We start from the raw sequence: 19,569 nt of genomic DNA on the forward strand, positions 1-19,569 counted from the left end.
TGAGACCTGAAGGGGTCACTGGTTAATAACATGTACTGCAGAATCCTTGGAAGAAGGGTGCCCTAAGAACAAAAACTCCCTTGAAGTGCAGGAGGTTGGCATTATGCCCATTTTTACAGATTGCTAAAAACTAAGTCAGACTTAAGGCCACAGTTTTCAAAATGTATTCTTGTTTTGGGTGCCTCCATTTTTGGACACTCAGTTTTTGACCTTTAAGACCCAATTTTTGGAGCTAAGAACATCGGAATGGCCAGACTGAGTCAGACTAATGGTCCATCTAGCCCAGTATCCTGTCTTCTGACAGGTTTCAGAGTAGCAGCCGTGTTAGTCTGTATTCGCAAAAAGAAAAGGAGGACTTGTGGCACCTTAGAAACTAACAAATTTATTAGAGCATAAGCTTTTGTGAGCTACAGCTCACTTCATCGGATGCATTTGGTGGAAAAAACAGAGGGGAGATTTATATACACACACAGAGAACATGAAACAATGGGTTTATCACACACACTGTAAGGAGAGTGATCACTTAAGATAAGCCATCACCAGCAGCAGGGGGGGGGAAAAGGAGGAAGACCTTTCATGGTGACAAGCAAGGTAGGCTATTTCCAGCAGTTAACAAGAATATCTGAGGAACAGTGAGGGGTGGGGGTGGGGGGGAATACCATGGGGAAATAGTTTTACTTTGTGTAATGACTCATCCATTCCCAGTCTCTATTCAAGCCTAAGTTAATTGTATCCAGTTTGCAAATTAATTCCAATTCAGCAGTCTCTCGTTGGAGTCTGTTTTTGAAGCTTTTTGTTGAAGTATAGCCACTCTTAGGTCTGTAATCGAGTGACCAGAGAGATTGAAGTGTTCTCCAACTGGTTTTTGAATGTTATAATTCTTGACGTCTGATTTGTGTCCATTCATTCTTTTACGTAGAGACTGTCCAGTTTGGCCAATGTACATGGCAGAGGGGCATTGCTGGCACATGATGGCATATATCACATTGGTAGATGCGCAGGTGAACGAGCCTCTGATAGTGTGGCTGATGTGATTAGGCCCTATGATGGTATCCCCTGAATAGATATGTGGACAGAGTTGGCAACGGGCTTTGTTGCAAGAATAGGTTCCTCGGTTAGTGGTTCTGTTGTGTGGTTGCTGGTGAGTATTTGCTTCAGATTGGGGGGCTGTCTGTAAGCAAAGACTGGCCTGTCTCCCAAGATCTGTGAGAGTGATTGGTCGTCCTTCAGGATAGGTTGTAGATCCTTGATGATACGTTGGAGAGGTTTTAGTTGGGGGCTGAAGGTGATGGCTAGTGGCGTTCTGTTGTTTTCTTTGTTGGGCCTGTCCTGTAGTAGGTGACTTCTGGGTACTCTTCTGGCTCTGTCAATCTGTTTCTTCACTTCAGCAGGTGGGTATTGTAGTTGTAGGAATGCATGATAGAGATCTTGTAGGTGTTTGTCTCTGTCTGAGGGGTTGGAGCAAATGTGGTTATATCGTAGAGCTTGGCTGTAGACAATGGATCGTGTGGTATGATCTGGATGAAAGCTAGAGGCATGTAGGTAGGAATAACGGTCAGTAGGTTTCCGATATAGGGTGGTGTTTATGTGACCATCGCTTATTAGCACCGTAGTGTCCAGGCAGTGGATCTCTTGTGTGGACTGGTCCAGGGTGAGGTTGATGGTGGGATGGAAATTGCTGAAATCATGGTGGAATTCCTCAAGGGCTTCTTTTCCATGGGTCCAGATGATGAAGATGTCATCAATGTAGCGCAAGTAGAGTAGGGGCATTAGGGGACGAGAGCTGAGGAAGCGTTGTTCTAAGTCAGCCATAAAAATGTTGGCATACTGTGGGGCCATGCAGGTACCCATCGCAGTGCCGCTGATTTGAAGGTATACATTGTCCCCAAATGTGAAATAGTTATGGGTGAGGACAAAGTCTCAAAGTTCAGCCACCAGGTTAGCCGTGACATTATCGGGGATACTGTTCCTGACGGCTTGTAGTCCATCTTTGTGTGGAATGTTGGTGTAGAGGGCTTCTACATCCAGAGTGGCTAGGATGGTGTTTTTAGGAAGATCACCGATGGACTGTAGTTTCCTCAGGAAGTCAGTGGTGTTTCGAAGATAGCTGGGAGTGCTGGTAACGTAGGGCCTGAGGAGGGAGTCTACATAGCCAGACAATCCTGCTGTCAGGGTGCCAATGCCTGAGATGATGGGGCGTCCAGGATTTCCAGGTTTATGGATCTTGGGTAGCAGATAGAATACCCCAGGTCGAGGTTCTAAGGGTGTGTCTGTGCGGATTTGTTCTTGTGCTTTTTCAGGGAGTTTCTTGAGCAAATGCTGGAGTTTCTTTTGGTAACTCTCAGTGGGATCAGAGGGTAATGGCTTGTAGAAAGTGGTGTTGGAGAGCTGCCTAGAAGCCTCTTGTTCATATTCCAACCTATTCATGATGACAACAGCACCTCCTTTGTCAGCCTTTTTGATTATGATGTCAGAGTTGTTTCTGAGGCTGTGGATGGCATTGTGTTCTGCATGGCTGAGGTTATGGGGCAAGCGATGCTGCTTTTCCACAATTTCAGCTCGTGCACGTCGGCGGAAGCACTCTATGTAGAAGTCCAGGCTGCTGTTTCGACCTTCAGGAGGAGTCCACCCAGAATCCTTCTTTTTGTAGTGTTGGTAGGAAGGTCTCAGGGTTAATATGTTGGTCAGAGGTGTGTTGGAAATATTCCTTGAGTCGGAGACGTCGAAAATAGGATTCCAGGTCACCACAGAACTGTATCATGTTCGTGGGGGTGGAGGGGCAAAAGGAGAGGCCCCGAGATAGGACAGATTCTTCCGCTGGGCTAAGAGTATAGTTGGATAGATTAACAATATTGCTGGGTGGGTTACGGGAACCACTGTTGTGGCCCCTTGTGGCATGTAGTAGTTTAGATAGCTTAATGTCCTTTTTCTTTTGTAGAGAAGCAAAGTGTGTGTTGTAAATGGCTTGTCTAGTTTTTGTAAAGTCCAGCCATGAGGAAGTTTGTGTGGAAGGTTGGTTCTTTATGAGAGTATCCAGTTTTGAGAGCTCATTCTTAATCTTTCCCTGTTTGCTGTAGAGGATGTTGATCAGGTGGTTCCGCAGGTTAGTGGTTCTGTTGTGTGGTGAGTGGTTGCTGGTGAGTATTTGCTTCAGATTGGGGGGCTGTCTGTAAGCAAGGACTGGCCTGTCTCCCAAGATCTGTGAGAGTGATGGGTCGTCCTTCAGGATAGGTTATAGATCCTTGATGATACGTTGGAGAGGTTTTAGTTGGGGGCTGAAGGTGATGGCTAGTGGCGTTCTGTTATTTTCTTTGTTGGGCCTGTCCTGTAGTAGGTGACTTCTGGGTACTCTTCTGGCTCTGTCAATCTGTTTCTTCACTTCAGCAGATGGGTATTGTAGTTGTAGGAATGCACGATAGAGATCTTGTAAGTGTTTGTCTCTGTCTGTGGAGTTGGAGCAAATGTGGTTATTTCCCCATGTTATTTCTCCCCCCCCCACCCCAACCCCCACTGTTCCTCAGATATTCTTGTTAACTGCTGGAAATAGCCTACCTTGCTTGTCATCATGAAAGGTTTTCCTCCTCCTCCTCCCCCACCCCCCGCCGCTGATGACTTATCTTAAGTGATCACTCTCCTTACAGTCCTTACAGTGTGTATGATAAACCCATTGTTTAATGTTCTCTGTGTGTGTATATCAATCTCCCCTCTGTTTTTTCCACCAAATGCATCCGATGAAGTGAGCTGTAGCTCACGAAAGCTTATGCTCTAATAAATTTGTTAGTCTCTAAGGTGCCACAAGTACTCCTTTTCTTTTTGTCTTCTGACAGTGGCCAATGCCAAGTGGTTCAGAGGGAATGTACAGAACAGGGCAATCAAGTGATCCATCCCTTGCAATCCAGTCCCAGCATCTGTCAGTCAGAGGCCTAGGGATATGTAGCCTAGAGCAGAGGGTAGCATCCCTGACCATCTTGGCTAACAGCCACTGATGGATCTATCCTCCATGAACTTCTCTTTTTTGAATCCAGTTACAGTTTTGGCCTTCACAACATCCCCTGGCAATGAGTTCCATAGGTTGACTGTGTGTTGTGTAGAGAAATTTTTTCTTGTTTGTTTTAAACCTGCTTCCTATTCATTTCATTGGGTGACCCCTGGTGTTTGTATTATGTGAAGGAGTAAATAACACTGCCTTATTCGCTTTCTCCACACCAGTCATGATTTTATAGACCTCTAGCATATCCTCCTTAGTCGTCTCTTTTCCAAGATGAATAGTACCAGTCTTTTTACTCTCTCCTCGTTTGGAAGCTGTTCCATACCCTTCATCATTTTTGTTGCCCTTCTCTGTACCTTTTCCATTTCTAATGCATCATCTTTTTGAGGGAGCTGCTGGTGCTCAGCACTTCTGAGGGTGGTGGGGGGAAAAAGAACAACTTCTGACAACTCAAATTGAGCATCCACAAGAGTGGACATTTGGACTAAATTACTTTCCCAGCTCTGCAACAGGTTTGTTGCAGGGTCTTGGGCAATGTACCCAGGAGTCTGGCTTCTCGCCTTATGAATTAAACCAGAGAGCATTACTTCATATAGTAGAATAGACAACAGAGCAACAAAAATGAAAAAATGGGGGAAACTAGAGAGAAAAATTGTCCCCCTCAGTAGAAAATGAATGATCCATTGCTTATTTAACATAAAAAAGTAAATATAGAATCTGACTAAATAAGTAAAAGTATATACTTGCTTAAATAAATGTGCATCTTCCCAATTAGCAAAAAAAAGCACCAAATTTAGTGTAAAGGCTGTATTAAGTGGCAAATCAATGCCTTTTAATTGTTACCAACCAATGAGAATCAGCCTCTCTTTAGGAAAATAAAAGTACAAATGCAAAACACAATTACAACTGATTATTTAAATCAAGGTTTCCTGTTTGCTGATTTAAATTGTGATTAAAATTGGTAATTAAAAAAAAAATCCTCTGCATTACCTCACGACCAAGCCCCTTCTCCACAGACCATACTGTCTAAAACGGCTTCCTTGTCTCTCCACTTTTACAAATATCAGCTGAAGGAATCTTTTCTCCCTCACCCACTTCTTACTCTTGCTCCCCTTGTATTTAACTCCATATTCCAAACATACATGGAACAGTTTTATTTTATACAACATCTTTCATCCATGAAATATTTATAGCCTCTCTAAACATTACCACTGAGTCAGAGCAGGAGAGTTAGAATAAGTGTATGGCAAGAAAAGCACAGACCTCTCAACGCTGGAACCATACTGGTAAGTGGGATTTCAGTCTTCATCAAGGGGCAGCTCCCCCCACCCTTGCCTTACACAGAGAGGCATGAGCTAGGTTATAAACAAGGCTATACAGTAACGGGGCGGGGGGGGAAGAGGGGAGGGTTGCACAGTGGAGAGAATGTGGTGTTGATTGGGGGAAATAGCATATTTAGAGTGGGTCTAAAATGGAGGGAGCTGCCAGTCCACCCATCATCACCCGCCCCCCTCCAGATTTTGAGCGTTAGAGGCATGCACTGGCTCCCTTACCTTCTGCTCCAATAGACACCAGCTTCACTCCTTTGCTAGCAATGAAATCCAGGGCCTTGTTCACATTGGAGATTTTGTGCACTCGCATTTTGCCTCTTTCAGGCTTAGCCAAACGTTCACCTAGCCAGAAAGGGGAGGAAAAAAAAAACAACAAAAAGACAAATTCAGAACAGCTCCATTCCACTCTCCCCACCAACAGTCCAAGAAGGCAGATCAATAAGATAACCTCAATGCTTGATCCAAATCACACATGTTCTTGCCCTCAGCAGTGAAGATACAGCACACAATCTTTTGGTCACTTCCTGGGAATTCTAATAATTGATTGCTGAACCCTCCCCCCAACAAAACCCCAGCAAATACAAAGAGCACCCTTGAATAGACTGTTTGAGGGGAGGGGAGTATTACCATTACCACACCTCAGACAGTTATTGGACGAGGCCACTCCCCATAATCTTTGATGCATGCTCTGGAGAGCCTATCAGCCATAAATTACAGTAACTGGTCTGTGCCCCAAAACTTGCTTCCCTATGTTCCAGGGCAGAACAATCTCTCATGAAACTTCTCTGCCATGGAACTCACTGCTGCCAAAGATCAGATGAGCATAAGCCTCACCTTTTTTAGGATACGGTGTGAGACTCATCTTTCCGCAGGCTCTGTGCAATTAGGTGCTAAATGACCACGACTGCATATGCCAGGAAGGAAAAATCACCTGGATTTCTCCTCTTCTGTGAGCAGCCTTATTATTGAAAGAGCTGCAAGCTGTGTGTGGCAGAGGTGGGTTGGCAAAATTTGATTATTTTTTTTAATTTTGATTTAAAAAATATCTATTTTTATTTACGAGTTTTTTTCTTCTATTTGTAACTATTTTTTATTTTTACAGTTCTGCAGAGTAGCACTGGGATTAGGATTAGGGCAGTGCTGACAGGAGGGCTGCAGGAGGCTCCCTTACGGCTGAAGAGCCCGAGACCCCAGGGCTCAAGGTCTGGGGAGACGGCGGTCATCCTGGCCCAGCAACGCAGAGACTTGTGGCCAGGTCTGTAAGCAGGACAATGAGCCCCCAGCTACCTCGCTGTTGAACAGTTCCTGCCTGGGGACAGTTCTGACACTCCTGGCTGGTGAGTGAGCAAGCAGGGCCATGACAGCAGAGCTGCAGAGCTGAATCCCTGCAGGCAAAAAGGTACAGGGAAGGCTGGGTCCTGGTGGGGCATAGCAGAGAGCTGTGGCTGCAAAGAGGAGGACAAGGCCACAGCTGTGGGGAAGGCCACCAGTATGCTGAATGGCTCCTGCCAGGGTACATTCACCAGCCAGCCAGGGACAGCAACTCTGACTCCTCACAGTTCTGTCTGGGGAAGGGGGGAAGCTTTCCCAGCACCTTGTGGCTTCAGAGATCTGGTGTCAATGGCCCCACACAGTCACTCCCCAGCTGGGAGCCTTGGAGCTCTCCCTGGGCAGAAACTTCAGCAATGGGCTAGCCTTCCCCTTTGGCTGGGGGCTCAGCCTCCTCCTTCCAATCCTGCCCAGTGGTGTCTGCTCTGCCCCATCAGGGCCACAGCCTACTCTTCCCTTCTTACCGCCCCCCCTTCCTGCTGGGGTCCTCACAGTCCTACTACCTGTACCCCAAGAAGCAGCAAGCTGAGAGAAAAAGAGCAGTTAAGGTGTGTCCTCCAGGCTTGCCTAGAAAGGAGACTCTGCAGTTGCAGTTTCGCAACCCACACAGACCTGATCCTCCAAGGGCTAGAGGGGCTAGCAACAGTCTATCAGGGCCCTGCTTAGCAGTTCAGTTTCTCACTGGAACCAGAGGAGTGCCCCTCTCTGGCCACAGAAACTTGAGGGACAATGGAGTTTGTTTTCTGGATGCATTTTGCATAGCTGGGTTTGCAGGAAAAGAAAGGACCTAAGAATCTTAATCCTGAGATAAGGGTGAAGCTAAAGGGGCCAGGGAAGATGACCCAGGAAGAAGCAGCAATGAATTGAATCGAGCTGTAGTAACTGCTGTTTAGAGTGTCCCTAGGTTGGAACCTGGAGTAGTGTGTGGGCCTGGGTTCCCCTCCTAGCCACAGATAAAGTGTCAAACCCCTAAAGGGGGTAGGGCTTATTTGGGAGGCCGAACAAAGGGCTGAATTTAAAGGGTGCAGACCAGGGGCTGAAGACCCTAACGAGCAAATAGACTGTTTATTGGACTCTAATACCCTGGAAAGGGTTCATTTGGACTGACTTGGCTGGAGGGGCAAACCGCTAAGACCTGCCAAGGTTGACTAGAAGCCTACAAGAGGCATCAGGGGCGAGAGGACTACAATACTGCACCTAGCTGCAAGGAGGTGCTCAAGAGCTGACTGCCCTTTCACGGGGAGCAACACAGCTCTTTGGCAAGAGCAAGTAATCACTACTTGGATGGGGCTGGATCTCACAGCAACACCAAATTCTGACTTGAGTAGAGCTTGGAGAATACTCTAGAAAAGTCTTTGGAAGATATTCTTCTGAAGTAGTTTGCTTCCAGTATATTTGTGGCCCTTTTGATTGGTTTCCTGTGAATATTTGCATGATCCAGTTTAACTGGCATTCATAGAAAACAAAAAGCTCACACATTAACTCAAATTGAATTTTAATATATATCCTATAAGCATTCACACCAGAAACCTAATTAGATAGGTACATGTCACCAATCACCTAAGCAGAATCATCCAAATGTCAAAGAGAGAGTTACAGAGTTCAAAAAATTGCAAGAGGTTTTACATTCAGAACTAGTTTTAACAAGTTGTGGAACATCCACAAAGAGATAAAAGGGCAAATTTGGTTAAGTTATTTGTTAGCGGTTATTCACTCAGTTCATTTCTCGTTCCAAAGTCTACTCCTTTAAGGCCTAATCCTGCATCATTTAACTCAATGGAAGCAGGATCAGACTCAATATCACTAGGTTTAATTGGGAAGAGAGGTTATTTTTTCCATGAACTCTTCTGCCCCATTCAAGAAAGATGTGTTTCTTTAACAAAAGTTTGGAAAGGTGAAGGGGGAAAAGTAGCAGATTACTTCAATGGGCATTCCCTCCCGCCCCCAGAGAGAAAAATTTATTTTATCTCCAATTATAATAATTGTTTCTATTATTTATTGCAGGCCTGTTTCTTTTTACCTGACAATCAAGGAGAGAGACACTCATCCTAACCCTATGGTGTAAACAAGTTTATTTACAGAAATTACTACTGCCAGCTTAGATTTAAAAAATTCTCTCACTTTAATAATCTAAAACAGTGGTTCTCAACCAGGGGTACATGTATCCCTGGGGCTACACAGAGAGCTTCCAAGGGGTACATCAACTCCTCTAGATATTTGCCTAGTTTTACAACAGGCTACATAAAAAGCACTAGCAAAGTCAGTACAAACTAAAATTTCATACAATTACTTGTTTATACTGCTCTATATACTATACACTGAAATGTAAGTACACTATTTATATTTCAATTGATTTATTTTAGAATTATATGGCAAAAATGAGAAAGTAAGCAATTTTTCAGTAATAGTGTGCTGTGACACTGTATTTGTATGTCTGATTTTGTAAGTAAGCAGTTTTTAAGCGAGGTGAAACTTGGGGTACACAAGACAAATCAAGAAAAGTACTGTAGTCTAGAAAGGTTGAGAGCCGCTGGTCTGAAGTATATGACACACTGTGCTGCTTTTGTTTTGTATTTCTCCAAGCTTGCATAATGAAAGTCATTGCAAACAAAAGTGAAGCTGGCTTCAATCAGTTTCAGCATGAGGTTCTCAAAGTTTCAGACACTACAGAAGGATATTTATTTATTTAAAAATAACTTTGCAGTGGAAAAAATTGAAGAACTGAGGACCTTTCCATTAGACTAGAATCATTTTTAACAAATGAGATTTCAGAGCCAAGTGTCAAATGACAGTGTTTCTGTAAAAATTTTTCCCTCATAGGTTATTAGAGCTAAACCATGTGAGAAGTGTTTTGGGTCCCCCCCCGCCTTCCCTTTCTACTGTTTGCATTGCTGCTTTACTTTTCTGTACTATGCTCAGCCAATTAAAATAATCTAGTCACTTCCACTTTCTGGTTCTCATGTATAAGCCCAAGCCTGTAGTTCGGGGGCCAAAAAAATGCAAGGAACTGTTGGCTTAAAAGCTGCTTACAGTGGAATTTGTTTGATAAAAAAAATGCTATTAGTCAGCTGCTTTGTAAAGGGGGCGGGGAAGAAAGCTGTTTTTCAAGCCAAACCTTGTAATAGGGCCAGATCATCACCTCCTAATGTAAAAGCAAAAGGAAGGGACTTTCCTTGTAGAAATCTTCCCATAACACCATTTGGAGAGGGAACCATACCTGCCTGCTCCATTTGCACCCCAGTCTGGTGGATCCATGGGACTCTAGGGAAATCTGCACAGAAACCCTATCTCTCAACAGCACTTCTAGCAGCACCCTCCCTCTTGCTCTCTGGCAGTTGTGCTACCAGGGATTCTATCCCACCCCGTGGCCAGTTCCGACAAGGATGACCAGACATCCCAATTTTATAAGGAGAGTCCTAATTTGTGTGTGTATTACCACCTCCCACTTGCTATCTGGTCACCCTAGTTCTCACTACCACATGAAGAGGCTCAGATCTGCTCATGTATCTCAGCAGAGCTGACCTGGCCCGTTATTATTGTACTGAGCCTGCTGCCTCATTACTGGGGCACCTTATTCCCAGTCCCTGTGGGCTCAAAGGAATGGTTCTAGCCAGCGGAGGGCACTGTTACCCAGTTCAAAATCTAGCCAGTAGAGAGCTCCACCATTCCCAGAGGACAGGAAGAGGAAGGACACTCTGGATGTCAGAGGCAGCTCTGGAGAGAGCCAGGGTTGTAAAAGAAGAGGGACAGCAGTCAGAGGCAGTAGCCTGGAGGCCGAGACCGGAAGGCTGTGAGCCAGGCAGACACACCCAGTTGGCAGAGGACTTGGAGTAACTGCAACAGGAATATGCAGGGCATCAGCCTACATGCAAGGTAGTGGCTGGGATCCACATCCACAGTGAGATCCTACCCTTTATATCCCTGTACTGGATTGCCCCTAGGAGCTGGGTCACTGTCTTGTAACTATGCCTAAGTAACCATGCCTTTTAGTGTCTGGTAGTCCTAGTAAAGGAATCCTCACATACTCAAAAAGTATGAAGAAAAGGAGTACTTGTGGCACCTTAGAGACTAACAAATTTATTAGAGCATAAGCTTTCGTGAGCTACAGCTCACTTCATCGGATGCATTTGGTGGAAAAAACAGAGGAGAGATTTATATACACACACACAGAGAACATGAAACAATGGGTTTATCATACACACTGTAAGGAGAGTGATCACTTAAGATAAGCCATCACCCACAGCAGGGGGGGGAAAGGAGGAAAACCTTTCATGGTGACAAGCAGGTAGGCTAATTCCAGCAGTTAACAAGAATATCAGAGGAACAGTGGGGGGTGGGGTGGGGGGGAGAAATACCATGGGGAAATAGTTTTACTTTGTGTAATGACTCATCCATTCCCAGTCTCTATTCAAGCCTAAGTTAATTGTATCCAGTTTGCAAATTAATTCCAATTCCAATTCCTGGGTTAGTGGTTCTGTTGTGTGGTGTGTGGTTGCTGGTGAGTATTTGCTTCAGATTGGGGGGCTGTCTGTAAGCAAGGACTGGTCTGTCTCCCAAGATCTGAGAGAGCGATGGCTCGTCCTTCAGGATAGGTTGTAGATCCTTGATGATGCGTTGGAGGGGTTTTAGTTGGGGGCTGAAGGTGATGGCTAGTGGCGTTCTGTTGTTTTCTTTGTTGGGCCTGTCCTGTAGTAGGTGACTTCTGGGTACTCTTCTGGCTCTGTCAATCTGTTTCTTCACTTCAGCAGGTGGGTACTGTAGTTGTAGGAATGCATGATAGAGATCTTGTAGGTGTTTGTCTCTGTCTGAGGGGTTGGAGCAAATGCGGTTATATCGTAGCGCTTGGCTGTATGTATGATAAACCCATTGTTTCATGTTCTCTGTGTGTGTGTATATAAATCTCTCCTCTGTTTTTTCCACCAAATGCATCCGATGAAGTGAGCTGTAGCTCACGAAAGCTTATGCTCTAATAAATTTGTTAGTCTCTAAGGTGCCACAAGTACTCCTTTTCTTTTTGCGAATACAGACTAACACGGCTGCTACTCTGAAACCTGTCAAAAAGTATGAGTGTTTATGGGAACTATCAAGGGCCTGAACTTCTAGAGCAGAGTGCTTGGAGCACATGCAGTATGTGCCACACCCAGCTGCATTCAAGGTACGTCTACACTGCAGCTGGGAGCATGCTTCCCAGCATGAGTAGACACAGACAAGCTAGCTCTGCTAGCTGCGGGGAGCACATGTGGTGGCTTGCACTAGCTGCCTGACCCTCTGGGTACATACCTGGGCAGCTAGCCTGAGCTTCCACCCATGCTACTCCAAGCTACACTGCTAATCTTAGCACTCTAGCACGCTGCTGCAGTGTAGACATGCCGTCAGAGGCAGACTGGTGCATTGCATCACTCAAACACACTGCTATAGACCGGACCACTTACAATATTTAGAACAGGAGTACTTGTGGCACCTTAGAGACTAACAAATTAGAGCATAAGCTTTCATGAGCTACAGCTCACTTCATCGGATGCGCCACAGTGCTCAGAATGGGTTCCAGCATATATGGGAACCCACTGTCCTTGCCCTAAACCAGGGGTAGTCAGTTATATTTTGTCAAGGTCCAAATTTCCTGGTTAAGATACAGTCAAGGTCCAGACTCCGGAGAAAAAACAAAACAACAACAACAACAACAACAAAGGGTAAATAAAAAAATTTTGGGATCCATTCAAAAATGTCTGGCCATCTGGATTTGGTCCACAGTCTACCTATTGACTACCCCTGCCCTAAAAGGACAAAGCCAGATGATTGACGGGAGACAAGGATGTAACAAACAGGGGTGGTGATAGCTACAAGTCATACTGGTTACTTTTAAGTTAAATGCACTGGGTTCCCCAACACATTCTCCCTCCATCTTCCAATCCCCTCATCTTCCCTTTAGCCTCAGCAAGCAGCAACTTGAATACCAGCATTGTTTCACACCTACCTCCCCACCTTCAACTCCTCCCCTGCATGTGAACAAGGGTTCACTAAAAATGTAAATAAATGAAATAAGCAGATGACTCAGTCAGCTAGTTTCTTACAAAAAAAAAAAAAAAAAAAAAAGGATATGTGCTGTGGAACTCCTATCCCTAACTTCAAAGTCAGAAATATTTTGAACTCCAAACCCTCTAAAACTAGCAGCCTGAGGAAAAGAAAGGAACTTGAGGTTTTGTTGTGTCCTCAATTTCTGCAGAGCACAAAAACTGACACTCTAGATAGGGAGTTAGGATCCGAGTGTCCCTGCTGAGGCATCTCTATTGGTAAGTACAAGAGGTGGGGAAGGGAGCAAACCAAACAGAGGGCCATTATTGCTGGCATGGAAAGCCTGCTGAAGGAGCCATCAAAGGAAAGCCTAAGCATTAAACCGGCAGTTTTATATAAAATTGTACATCTCTTGGCCCCCTCCCCCCCACACACACACACACACACACACACACGTGCGCAAACAGATTTTTTTGGTTCAGTGGCTGAAATGGGTGATGGAAGTGAGAAAAGTTAGTTTTGGGCCAAATAAAATGTTTTTAAAAAAATCAAAAAATGTTTTGTTTTGAAAAGTATCAAAACATTTTTATTTTTTTTTGCAACTTATTTCTGAGAGGGCTGGGGGGTTGTTTTTGTTTTTACAAAAACAATTCAGCGAATTCAACCCAATTCCTTGCTGACAGGAAGGGGTGGAGAGAGAGGAGCAAAAGCACTGGATAGGGGGCAGAGGCCATAAAACCTGAGCTTCGCTCTCAGAACACTGCAGATCAGGAACAGGCACAAAGCTTCCACCATCACTGCCCATGCTGTCCTGAATGTATTTAGTAATGGGTGAACAACATTAATGACACTTAAACCCACACAAAACCCCTCTCACCTGAAATGACTTCGAGAAGTAACATGAGTTTAAGACCATCCCTGAAATCTTCCTCTATGTTCTCAATCTGCGTGCCGGCCTTGCGGAGGTGAGAGTTACACCATGCTGTGAATGTCTAGAAATAGGAGGGAAGAGAAGAAAAGAAAAGAGCAGTTGGTAATCTTCCCAAGGCCATATTACAGTTCAGAAAGGAAATACAGACAACCAAAGAACTGATGCTAGGATAGAGGGGGTTAACTTCAAGCCACAATTAGACTGAACAACACTTGATGCATTGACCCTGCACAGCACTAGAGCCAGTACCTGAAGACACAAAGGGCCTGCAAAGCCCTTTCACGTGCAAGTACAATACTAATAAGAGTTTGGTAGAAACAACTACTCAATCCAGGGCTCCAGGATGATAAATTCTCCTGATCGCCCCCTAATTTTGGGTGCTCAGCTTGAGACACCTGAATCTGATTTTCAGAAATGTTAGGCATTCACAGCTCCCATTTACTACCCTTGGCTGCAGGTAACTCAGTCACACAGTTTGTCAGAGGGGAAAATAATCCAGGTCTACCTATTTCAAGGTGGGTGTTTGAGCCAGAGGACCGTTTTTACCAACTTTTGTCTTCGTCAATAAAGCATTAGGAAGTACTACAGCCTGCACACTTATGCAGACTACATATTACAGAGCCTTTCAAAGTGAGAGAGCAACATCTTAAAAGGGATGGTCTTGTGGCCTACCTCCTCTCTGCTTCATAGTAACACAAGCCACCTCACCTTTGTGGTCATTTAACATCTTTAAATGTGGAAGAATAAATGTTTGCCAAATAACTGTGGTATTTGCTGCCTTTAATGCAATATAGTAGCTGGAAAAGAGAAAAATCAAGAATCTGATGACAAGCTACCAAAAAGTGTTCTGTGGTCTGCCGATTGCCCATGGACCATTGTTTGGGAGCCAGTGCAGCCACCTCTAAAATAGAATACAGCCTCCATTCGATAAACTAGCAATTCGGTGCAGCAAAAGGAATTTAGGCCCCCAGAGCACATGTATCCAAATTCCAATTGTGCCTGGACACTATCACCCACATACTTTTGGGAAATGCCCTGGACCTTAAATAATCCCGGGTGGTCAGAACGTATGATTTCTCAAGGGGATAAGCATAACCACAGAAAAGATTTTTCAGCCGTTGTGGTGAAATTTGTCTCTCTCATAACTGACTAAACAGTCATGACCACAGATTGCAGGATGACAGAGACCTAAATTAAGATTAACATTTTGAACACATGGTAATATAGTTTGCCTGGATATCTCTTCCTTATCAGCTGGTAGGTTGTTAAGGGGAAGCGCCATATATGTAAGGCCAGAAATGTGGTGTGCCTATTGTTCATTTAGAAATGAAAATAATAAATACCTCAATTTCAAAGTGTGACAGTGTGCTAACTGGTTGAATAAAAGAATCTTGGGTAGAGTAGCGGGGGAGAACTGAGGATCTGGATTACCCTACTCTCCACCCTTAAATAGGATTTGCATATGCCAGATCCTTTGTTTCCTAGTTTGAATCTCCCATCCCCAGCTTCTCGTGGAGAAGCACAGAATTCAAGATGGGTTCTAGTAGCCAGTGACATGGTCACATGCCTTTGTAGGGTCCCTGTAGCCATTCTTCATAGGCTGACCCACACATTCACAGGAAGACTAAGCTCTTTTACAGTCCATTGTCTCTTGATGCCATCAGCACTGTCTGGGCTTTTTCATTGTTGTACCTGAAGTGTTAGCAGGGGGCATCACCCAAAGTAACATAGTTGAAATATAGTCAATATTCCTAATTTCAGATACAGAAATGATACATGCATACAAATAGGGCAATCATATTCAGTAAATTATAACCTTTCCAATGATATTTTATGAGCCATCTTGCATAAAGTATATCTCAGTTATATCATATCCATATTGTAAGCATATTTTCATAAAGAATATGGAATGACATCACATGGACAATAACTGCATATCCGAGGTTGGAAGGCACCTGAGCCGACTTCAATGCTATTGCAAGCCTTTCTTGAGAATGAACCATACGCAAGAACCCCAGTTCTGACGTGCCTAGGTCTCTCCTATAATCATACTCATCAATATCACAGACCCTATGATGCCAATTAACTCTGCAAAGCCTGGAAATTCAGTCAGAAATCAGCTTGTAAAGCAAACAGCTGACATCTCAGCTCCTCCTGGGTGAGCTCCAGGCTGGTTTAATACAGAAAGTAGTGACAATTCCCAAGGGTACTGGGATGTCCATAGCAGTTTCCCAGCACACCCTTCAGGTCCTACGAAAGTTCACAAGTTACCATGCAGCCCCACAGTGCACTGATGTAGCAACAGTTGGGAGCCCTGTAGGTGGATGCACTGTTTGCCATATGGTTGTAGCCATGTTGGTCCCAGGATATATGAGAGACAAGGTGAATGAGGCAATATCTTTTATTAGACCAACTTCTGTTGATATGAAGCGAGAGAAAGAGACGCTTACAACCTACACAGACTTCAGGTCTAAAGAACAATTTGGTGTAGCTCAAAAGCTTGCCTCTCTCACCAAAAGTTTGTTCAATAAACAATATTACCCCACCCACCTTGTCCGAGGATGCCCTGGACCACTTTACAAAGGGCAGGCTGATTAATAATAAATGCAGTCTCACTGAACTCTCTCACAAACAGCAGCCATCTTGATGTGACTCACAGGAAGCATCCTCGCAAACTGTGGGGTGCACTTTATTGAAAGCATTCAGTACATAGAAAGCAGCTTTAGAATTACATTAGCTACATATGCTGTGCAGGGTAAAGTACACTGTACTCTTGAAGTAAAGGGTTAGAAGATGTGTGATGGGCAGATGAGAGGCCAGAGGTGAGAGAATGTGGTAAGATGGTTGGGTCCTGGAAATTTTACTGTTATGTAGGGCTAGATATCTTAGCAGCCTTGGCTCAAGCCATTTTTACTGACTTCGCTTCACAGAGAATCTGTCTCATGCACCCCTCTCCAATTTTTTCAGTTAAGAAAATAGAGCCCCGCCCCCCAGGTCACAGCTAACTGTAGCCATCAGCAGCTGGCAGCCGTTACAGCAGCTGTACTTCCTGTCAGGAGGGGAAAAAAGCTTTTGAAAGAGGAAAAGGTTGTTGAAAGCAGCCAGCCTCATTTCCCATGCAAGCCCAGCCCAGGGACCAGCCAGACCAAAAAAAAAAAAAAACCACCTGTATTTTCTGAGGTGCAATGAGGCAGCTGGCAATTCTGCAGGCATTGATAGTTCTTGGGGTATGGAACCTGTGAAGTCTTGGAATCCCCACTTAGTTATTCACTAGCTAAAATTACTCCTCTAAAGCGACAGATGTGTATTTCCTGACATCTACAAAGGCAAAAGCCAGGATATTGTTTCACTCCACTTTAGGACAAGGAGATGGAGGTAAAGGGAAACAAGAAGTACATTGTTAATCTCAAAGGTTTAAAATTTTTTTTTTTTTGCTAAACTGGATAAAGTAGTGGCACTGTTGGGCTTCCTCCACAAAAATCCATGACAGTGCCCGTATTATTTACACAGTACTATACATATATATGGATGGCACTTGAACAAAAATATCCCAAACACAGCCATGCACCTTGACCCAAAGATCTGAACGTATGTTATCTTAATTTCACCCTTGAAGACCACAACTCTTCAATTCCTCCGTCAAGGCCCACTTCTGTAATACCTACGAGTTATGAGCCAACTAAGGGTGGCTAGGTTGAAGGCTGGTCGGCAATAGCCAATGTGTATTCATTAGAAGCCCTAAATGATTCAGAACCATTATGTTGTGCACTTAGCTAGCTCATATAAATGTGTGATTTTATCATCATTACACTCAGCCTCCCTCTCTTTTTGTACATTAATTGTAAGGCCTTTGGGACAGGGATTGTCTCCTCCCACATGTGCTAGCTGCTGTTTAAACACTAGGGTCCCCATCTCGACTGAGGCCTTTGAATGTTATTGCAACATAACTACTCAGATAATAAGATCAATTACAAAAAAATAAAAAAAAAGTAAAGACTATTAACACTTCTACTGTTCTGGATCAGCTGTTCTTCTCTGGAGAGCAAATATTGTCCTCATTACAAAACTGGAGCAGAGTAAGTGTCCACCAGCTAAGCCATTTCACTTGTGAAGTAAATAGAATATGAATTCAGGTCTCCCTCTTGGTAGCAGACACTCATTTATCATATTCATTTTCTTAGTACTTTTCTTTGGAACCCAACCAACCATATCTCAACCCAACTAACTAGATATATATTACTTTGGTATACACTTAATTGCTACTCGCATACTACAGAAGTAGATGCATGTTCTCTGGAGAGACAAGGGGTAAACCAGCCTACAGCAGCTATATGCTGGAAGTAGAATAGATGTGGGCAGACTCCTGTCTGAGGATTTCCATAAAGGCTAAAATGAAACTCTGAGCCATGTCATGAGGATAATGCGACATCCCGGTTTGACTGCCAAGGTACAGTCTAGGGCTCCAGGGGACTAGATTGAGAAGCTTATGGAGAGGTGTGTTGCTTCCACACAGTCTTCCTAACAAAAGATAAAGGCAACAGAATACTTGGAAGGAGTAGACTCATTACGAACAAGTTGATAAGGGAAGAGCATGTGTCCCTCACTAACCCAAGACAATTCAATTTTGTGACCCACAAATGGAGCCCCCCCTGCTTTTACAGAGCAACTCAATGATAATAGTGACTGCTGCTGCAGGCAGTAGAGACCAGAGCACTAGCCCCCACTCCATCAACTCCAAGGCCCTCAGACATTTCACATCCAATTATTTAGGGTACTTCTTCCCCAACTCTCCTCCCAGGTATTGTCATCTCACAACTAGTTTTGTAGAGAGGATTACAGGGGAAAGACTGCTTAAATAGGTAAGCACTGTCCACATGAACTAGTCTCTTTGCTGAGAGAGGAGGAGGAAGAGGAGTTTCAAGAAACAGTGAGATTACTTCAGAAAAATATTACATATAAAAATATGAAACAAAATGCAATGCAAGCCTCTGCTCAGTTACTTTATGTTGTGTCCCTTCCTTCTACCCTTTGACTCTCGGTTGTCTGGTTAGACTGTAAATTCCTTGGGGCAAGAAAGGGCCTGACTTCATACATGTATAAAGCAAATACACCCCTTTTGGCCCACACACACACCCCCAACCCCACCAGATTTCCACCCCAATCCGCCACCAAAGTCAGTTGGTCTGGCCTTTGGGAAAGGATGATGAGATGAGCAATCTCACACTTCTCTTTGTATCAACAGCTCTTATGAGACATCCTGCAATTCAGGGGGAAGCCATGATAAGTCAATATACGTCCACTGTCAGATTCTAAAGAGTGTGGCAAAGTCTCAGAGCCAGTACTGACAGAGAGGGTGCACCACTGGGACAGACTTCCATTATTACTTGGACAGGTGCTGTGACAGCTCCAATATGTTGCACAAGGCAAAACACAGAAGTGACATTGCTGCAAGAAGCGTAAGAGCTCTCTGCAACAGGAAAACACACAAGGCATGATGTACTTCACCCCCTCAAGCAATTTTTGCAATCTAAAATGTCAATGCCACTACAATCATAGAAGTGACAGATATTAATAAAATTAAATGGGCAGTTTTATCTTCTTGCTATGACATACCAGCTTTATCTGACCTTTTCAGCTGCTCTTTATTCTTTCTAGCCTTACTAAATCCTTCTTTCACCCCAGCCCCTCCTTCTACTGTTGAGTATAAAACTTCCTACCATGGCAGAGAGGCTGCACCACAGTTGAACAGTAGCTGCAGAGACACTAATAAGCGATGGTCACATAAACACCACCCTATATCGGAAACCTACTGACCGCTATTCCTACCTACATGCCTCTAGCTTTCATCCAGATCATACCACTCGATCCATTGTCTACAGCCAAGCGCTACGATATAACCGCATTTGCTCCAACCCCTCAGACAGAGACAAACACCTACAAGATCTCTATCATGCATTCCTACAACTACAGTACCCACC

The 19,569-nt window shown here is 44.2% G+C and overlaps 1 protein-coding gene across 6 annotated transcripts in view; it reads right to left on the reverse strand.

The window, feature by feature from the left end:
* The window catches only part of ACTN1 (actinin alpha 1), a 142,433-nt gene that overhangs the window by 66,842 nt on the left and 56,022 nt on the right, over positions 1–19,569 (reverse strand). For all 6 annotated transcript variants that reach the window (XR_006282054.1, XM_038407603.2, XM_038407601.2 and 3 more), the window contains exons 2-3: positions 13,538–13,652; positions 5,542–5,661 (exon numbers count right to left, since the gene is read on the reverse strand). Coding sequence is in view for 5 of the 6 variants with exons in the window: in XM_038407603.2 (XP_038263531.1) it covers positions 5,542–5,661; positions 13,538–13,652 (235 nt within the window). In the remaining variant the exon portion in view is untranslated. The remainder of the gene's footprint in view (positions 1–5,541; positions 5,662–13,537; positions 13,653–19,569) is intronic.

Source organism: Dermochelys coriacea, chromosome 6 (assembly GCF_009764565.3).
Source record: "Dermochelys coriacea isolate rDerCor1 chromosome 6, rDerCor1.pri.v4, whole genome shotgun sequence".
NCBI classification, from domain to species: Eukaryota; Metazoa; Chordata; order Testudines; family Dermochelyidae; genus Dermochelys; species Dermochelys coriacea.